The sequence below is a fragment of the Morone saxatilis genome, unplaced genomic scaffold, assembly GCF_004916995.1.
Source record: "Morone saxatilis isolate NCDOM2014 unplaced genomic scaffold, NCSU_SB_2.0 Contig22, whole genome shotgun sequence".
NCBI classification, from domain to species: domain Eukaryota; kingdom Metazoa; phylum Chordata; class Actinopteri; family Moronidae; genus Morone; species Morone saxatilis.
The window spans coordinates 24,180,845-24,188,294 of NW_023339785.1; the positions used below are offsets into that span (position 1 = coordinate 24,180,845).

The 7,450-nt window shown below is 41.0% G+C and overlaps 1 protein-coding gene and 1 long non-coding RNA gene across 2 annotated transcripts in view; one reads left to right on the top strand and one right to left on the bottom strand.

The window, feature by feature from the left end:
• The window catches only part of mtnr1al (melatonin receptor type 1A like), a 17,055-nt gene extending 14,782 nt beyond the window's left edge, over positions 1–2,273 (top strand). The window contains exon 2 of the mRNA XM_035668976.1: positions 1,504–2,273. Within this exon, the coding sequence (XP_035524869.1) occupies positions 1,504–2,273 (770 nt within the window). The remainder of the gene's footprint in view (positions 1–1,503) is intronic.
• LOC118333375 overlaps positions 1–7,450 on the bottom strand; it is a 598,798-nt gene that overhangs the window by 214,634 nt on the left and 376,714 nt on the right. The gene's annotated exons all lie outside the window — the stretch shown is intronic.

The following is a 7,450-nucleotide window of genomic DNA, read 5'->3' on the forward strand; positions in this document are numbered from 1 at the left end:
GACGAGAAAGCACAAGAACTCCGGGGAAGAAGTAAAGTTAGTAACATGCATTAATGGGACATGAATGTGTGCAGAAAGAGACTCAGGGAAGTTTCACTGAGAGCCCAGCTCTTCTGGCACTTTAGCGGTGGTAATGAGGGAAGTGAGGCGCTATTTTTTCTTTCCTTTTCAGAATGATCCTGATCCTGGATACCCTCAATCTATCTAGATATATAGCAATCCAGCAACCTTACAATCACACGATGTTACACAAATACATTACCTTGTAGACCAGCATGGCCTTACACATTAATAGTCAAAACATAACAGAAAGAATTAAAATTAGCTACAAAAACAGCTGGGTTTGTGTAAAGAAAAACTTTATTCAATAGAAAACAACTGAATTGGAGACTGAACTGATTTCATTAGAGTCAGGGTAAACATAACTATCTATAGATAGAAACCTGCCTGCCATACTAATACAGGACAGTTCAGAAATTGTACAATAGCTAAAACGCTGAGAAAATATAATTGAAATGCAGCACGGTTCACTCGGGGCGACAGGTAAATGTTAAACTCCTAAATCAGGCCCTCAAACTTCATTTCCTCATGTGGGAGACCTTTACAGCACATCAGCAGGGTGAGAACTTTCTTTATTGTTAAAGCATACAGAGCCGAAAAACTGTAATAAACTCGAATCCACCTGCTGCTGTGGCTGGCATACAAACAAGTATTTACTCCCCTCCTCGGGAACAACAATGGTTCATCATTATGAACCTTTTTCGGGTGAGGTGTATGTCTGAATGTGTGTGAGATTCCTAAAGTGGTAAGACTGTTGGACTGAATGTGTAGAGGAGCAGCTTTGGACAGTTGTATTCATTAGCCTGTAATGGTGCCGGTGACATTAAAGCGGCAGTGATGAGGTTTGAAGAGCTTAATGATCCAGATGCTATTAAAGTTAAGTTGGAGGGGAAGGGGATGCGACTGGGAGTTTTGACTTTATGGTTTTTGTCTGCCGCTTGCTCGCTCGTCTGTTTGTTGGAGACTATTTTTGTTTGCTGCTCTTCCTTCAGTAACGTCCTGCTCCAAGTTGTTCTGAGGCTCGATGTTCCCCGTTTTTGTTTTGATTATTATGACAGCACTTGCTTCTTTCTTGTTGCTTTTAAATTTGTTTGCTCCAAATCTTCTCTCTCCCTTTCTAAAAAATACCAGAAATATCCCACTCTGTTCTAAACATGTCCTCTCTCTCCCTTTAATTATTATTGTGTTATTTATATATTGTATATATAAATATATATATATATATATATATATGACAACTGTCTATGTCACCTGTCCATATAGAAATTCTTATGATTGTCATTGCTGTGAAAAAGATGCAATTTGTGTTTGTACACTGGTACCGAGGCAACTCTACATTCACATATTAAAACAAACTGTGAGAGAATAACTGGACTTTACTCAACCTTCTGAGTTTATTTTCTACCTGCTCATGATCTGTCTGTCTCCCGCTCATGCCTGCAGGAAACGCCTTTGTGGTGAGCCTGGCTCTTGCTGACTTGGTAGTCGCCATCTATCCCTACCCGCTGGTCCTGACCGCCATTTTCCACGATGGCTGGATCGCCGGCTACATCCACTGTCAGATCAGTGGCTTCCTCATGGGCCTCAGCGTCATCGGCTCCATCTTCAACATCACGGGCATCGCCATCAACCGCTACTGTTACATCTGCCACAGCCTTAAGTACGACAAACTCTTCTCCAACAGCAACACCATGTGCTACGTCGTGCTGGTCTGGGCTCTCACCATCCTCGCCATCGTACCCAACTGGTTCGTGGAGTCGCTGCAGTACGACCCACGGGTGTACTCCTGCACCTTCGCCCAGTCGGTGAGCTCGCTGTACACCATTACGGTGGTGGTGGTGCACTTCATCCTGCCGATCGGCATCGTCACCTACTGTTACCTCCGTATCTGGATCCTCGTCATCCAGGTGAGGCGGAGGGTCAAGCCGGACTCGCGGCCGAAGATCAAGCCGCACGACCTCCGCAACTTCCTTACCATGTTCGTTGTGTTTGTGCTCTTCGCCGTATGCTGGGCACCGCTGAACCTGATTGGCCTGGCGGTGGCGCTGGACTCCAGGCTGAGCCGGGCTATACCAGAGTGGCTGTTTACGGCCAGCTACTTCATGGCGTACTTCAACAGCTGCCTCAACGCTGTTGTCTACGGTGTCCTGAACCACAACTTCAGGAAGGAGTACAAGAGGATCGTCCTGATCATCTTCAAATTTCACTGCTGAGACGATACGTTTAGCGGAGGTGGGGGGCAAAGAGTGGGGGGTGAGGCATTTTTAACGTTTAAAAAGCGATTAAAGAAATAAAAAGAAGAACTTGTCCATGACAAAGAAAGGGAAAGAGTACTAATGAAAGGGAAAGAAAACAAATCTGTAGAAAAAAAAACACACTTGAGAGAGAAAAATAGAAGAACTTTAATAGCTGGCGGTGTGGAGGAGGAAAGGTGAAATAAATGACGCCACACTGAGAGTTATCAGTGATGCCTTCAGGGAATCTGAAAGACTATAAAAATACAGAGGAAGGGAGGCAGGGACCAGAGGTTGGGAGCAACTCTTAACTTAGTAATGTGTTTTATCGTGACTTTTTTGGTAACAAAGTCATGACTTTTTTAATTTAATTGTTACTATTGTTTTTGTCAACTCCATAGTTTAATTTGATGTTGGATTACTCAAACATTGTGATTATCTTCTCCCCCCTTGATTCATTTTGATGCATAAAATCCACCATGAACTAGTTTCAAGACAGAAATACTCAAAATACTTTTTTTTTTAAGGACAGAGAACGTCAACCCTGTTTCTGTTTCTTTATTGTTCATAGAAGGGAAATCTGAAACGCAAGTGTTTTTTGAAAAAAATATTTATTGAATAGAATAACAAACTGGTGCTTCTGTGGAATATAAAGTGGTGTCATCTACTTTTGAATTAAGAAATGAGTAAAGGTGCTACACACCTGACAGCTGGGCCAACAGTCTTCTTGGTTGTAGTCCTGTTTGTTTACAGTGATTATTTAATTTGACATTATTGATTCTTTGAAGTAACAAGCCAAAATCTCACTTGGACAAAGAAAAAGAAAGACAAAAAGATGTATGGAGGGGCAAGAGCAAAATCAGAACTTTTTCTAATCTGACTTGACCAGTGACTTGGACTTTAAATGAGTTGTTAGCATTCTCAAGCCCAAAGATAAAACGTTCCTGCTGCGAATACTCTAAAGCAAATTATTGACATGAATAAATACACCCATGGTCTTGATGCTGAGGCTCTGGAAAAGACTCACTGGGTTGTGTAACAAAAAAAATAACATGGCTCAGCGCAATTCAGCATCATTAAGCAACAGCTTGGGGGGTAACAGATAATCGGGATACCAAGAAAAGGTAACTGTAACCTGTAATCGGATCATTTACAAATGGGGATTATCAGCAGGAACAGAATTTTAGATTACATTTTAAAATAAAGAACGATATACTACCACCACTGTGGTCTCGAGTGAAAATATAGACAATCTTACAGTTCACAAATTGAACTAATAACTTTGAGTCTTTACAGCAGAAAAAAGGAACAACATCATAGCACAGTGCAAAATGAAATATAGGACACTGCCTAAATTTACTTCATGAAAAGCACATTTTTCTTTAAAAAAATCAAATTTTTGATGCTAAAAATCTTGGTTGGTTACACTGTTCTGTTGTCTTATAGACTACACATTATCAATAATTGTTTTCTCTTGTCTTTATTTGCCTATTTGGTGTTGAAGTAATGCAAAAGTAACAGAAAGCAATCAAGTTACTTTAATATCGAGATAGTCAGATCAGGTTACCGACTACTGTTATTAACAAGAACTTAGTAATTGTATCGGGTTACATTTTTAAAGCAACCCTCCCAACTTTGTTCAGCAATGCTATGCGTTGGCAAATCAAATATATCTAATTACGCAATCCCAGAAAATGAGCTTGTAGCATGAATGGCGTCGTGTCTACCTCGTAATCACCAAGGCTAAAATTCTCTCTCATAGTAATAAAATCTGCTCTGCTGTCTTCAAATCCATTTATTCCTCAGTCTGGACTTCCTGGATAGTAATGAATCACCTCACTCACAACTATTGCCATTGCAGTCATATTTTTTGGTATGAAAGTGGCATAAATATAAATGTTAACACGACACATTGTGAAAGAACAAGAATTTGTTTTACTACTTTTCAAGGCTATTATTGTAATTCATTTCTGCTCATTACTATAACTCTGCTGTTTTTACATGTGGTGAGGGGGGCAGAATGACTTGCTAAGGAAGTGAAACTCCAAGTTTAGGACTTGGACTCGACTTTTAGTGCCAACATTTGGAACTGAGACTTGTGACTTGTAAAACAAAGACTCCCACCCACCTTTTCCTCTCTGGTGAAAGCTGTTGCGTCTTTTATCCTCTGGGTCTCAACTCTTCACGTCATTGGTTTCTTCTACCTGAGACAAGAACAAGTGGCATGGACTCGGACTCTACACATCTTCCACATCGTGTGTTAATCTGCTTAGATGATACAAGGATGTTTTTTCACATGTGGATCGGACGAGTCTGATTGTAAAACACTTTAATGAACAAAACCAGAGTGAAAAAAAGACAAAACACGGTGTCTCTGCCATTCAGAAGCAATACTGTGTGCTCTTTCATTTCTAACTCGCCCTCACACATGAAAAAACTCTTCATTTCAGTTGCCAGAACACACAGAAGTGCTCACACGCTGGGTCCAATTCCCACATCACACACCCTCCCGGCAATGAGCATATTTACTCTACACTTCACATTTGAATATCAAACATAAGAATGACACAAAAAAAGAGACATGAAAATGAGTAATTAAGTTGTGTTGTTCTGAACAGTATTCTGACCACATCACTGTGTTTCACACTCCTGGAAAGTGGAAGATGAATGTTGCATATGTATGAATAAGCGGGGTGCTGCTGCTGTGATAATCTGCCTGTGCTTCAGTCCCATTTTAATGAGCTCACTGCGTGTGTGTGTTTGTGTGTGCGTGTGTGGATCAGGATATTCTGGGACCAGTTTTTCACAGGGCCAGCTGTGGGAGGGCGTGTGTGCATAAGTCTTTGTTTCATTTTTGTGCCAAAATGTTGCAGGTTCCAAACCCAGGGAAGGTCTTAATTGGGAAATTTGAAGTAAAATGCTTTTTTGTGGCTCAGTACCCAGGAGGGATTAACTGAATGATTTACTAGTCGAGCAACATCTAATCAGAAGACACAGAATTTAAAGTGAGCTTTTAAGGGGCCGTTTGGAGGACTTTGTTATAGGCTAGCTGTTTTCACCAGTTTTCACAGTCTTAATGCTAAGCTAAGCTTACCAGTTATATGTAACCTATATCTCTCCAAAACACAAAATGTTTCCCAATTTTGGGCTAGAAGCACCTGCAAATTTAGATATGTCCACTGGGTAATGACAGTGTGAGTCTTTGAAGAAAAAAGTTATGTGGGTGGAAAACGTGGAGGTGAGGCAGAGTTTCTCTAAAGTACATTTCCCTGACCAGTTAGCCCTTCTTTGAAAGTTAAAAAGTTAGAAATTAAAAAAATGTGTTAAAGAGTAAAACCTCCCCAGTGCAGATGGATGTAAATTTCCATCCATATGAGCTGGAGTTAGTAAATCAACCCCAGGAGTCGGCTAGTTAGAACAACCTTGTGAGGACAGTAGCAAATAATTGGCCCACTGAGGGTTTAAAAAATACAATACCGGCCTTTTACCTGTAGTGGTATAGATGGAAAGTTTCCTTTAGCTTTTTTTTTCAGCGCAATGAACTGAGCTTGTTGTCGTTTGTGTGTTTGGAACAATTTAAAAAAAGAAAATATAAAAAACAAAGTGTCTGTGTCTCTGGCTGAAGGCCAGCCAGTCGCATTGGAAGCCAACAGTAAATGAGAATGTACCTGTTTTCCTTTCATACGCTGTTTTGCACATTGCCACGAAGAATGTTTCCTCTGAATGTCTGTAATGTTGATGAGACAAAAGAAACCAACCAAGCCCTGGAAAACATGTCTTAATAAAAGAACGTTCACTGTGAGCTCTGTGTGTCGCCTGCTTTCAACTTATTTGACTTTGGCTCTTTCCGCTCCCAATCCTTTTCATTATCTCTCATGCTCTTTTCTCACTCACTATATATAACTCATCTCCCTGCCCTGTTGTGCTGCATTCCAAATATCTAAATCACTCCATCGCTCTCTGTGCCTCTCTGACAAAGAGTGACTGGTCTCTCTGTTAAGCAAACACAAAAACACAATCCATCCCTGTGGCCTCTCCTGAGTCTGTTGCTGCGGTAACAGGGGGAGATCTGAGGGGCGTCCTGTCAGTTTAGAGGAGTTGTCGCCGGGAGTGACGCCACCAGTCAACACCGTTGTCTCTCCAAACTGTTTAAACCAGGAAGAAGGGAGGATGGAAATGCAAAACAAAAAGAGGAGATTGAGGAGAGGAGGGAAAGAGGAGATATTGGAGAAAAGAAATGACAGGAGTGAAAGGGCTGAAGATAAGAAAGCAAAGGTGACGGGAGATTGGAGCTCAGGAGAGGCAGTGAGATATCTTGCTGCCTTCTTTCCTCACTCATTATAAATGCAGATTTAACAATACAGTCAAAAATCAAATAGTGGAGAAAAACGTGGAAATATGCAATTTATGTAAAACAGTTACGTAACAGTCTCCTCATCGCTCCACGCAGATGTGATATTTTCATCTCTTCAGTGGACGTTTTAAGTACGGTGACCAGGCGTCTCAGTTTGTCCGGGATTGTCCTGGCGAGAGATCGCCATGAATGTTGAAAAAGAGGAGGCCATATGCCGGAAAATCTGGAAGAACCTCCGCGACCGATTTGGAAAATCAAAAAAGAGGCCGCCATTGTTTACCTTTTTCTTCTTTCTTCTTATAGTGTGTAGAAATAGCAAAGTCCTGTAGCCTTTCCATCCCCCAGTGCACACCCGCGTCTGTTCAGCCGAGAGACTGCAACCTAGGTCGGGCTGACCACAACCACGTGCAATAATAAATAGTTACTGGCGCTCCTTCACATTGTCGCGCGACAGGTCGCCTGAGTCTTTGCCAATGAGAAAGAGAAATCTGGCAATAATTGTCCCCATTCCTGATTAAAACGTCTATGGCGCGGGATTGCCGCATAAATGCAGTACACATTAAAGATATAATATGCAACATTTCCTCAAAAAAAAAAAAATGTCTATAAACACTACACACATCATTTTACTCAGGTAACGCTGCTTTTTACCAGTCAATGGTGTCATATCCCCTATCAGCCAGAAGATGTCATAAATTGACTTTTTATCCAGTTTTAAGCCGCATTTTTACAATTCACTTTTTAGATCTTTGTGGTTTTTAACTATATTGTAAACAGAAAGATTTTAGTCATCAGACGTCTG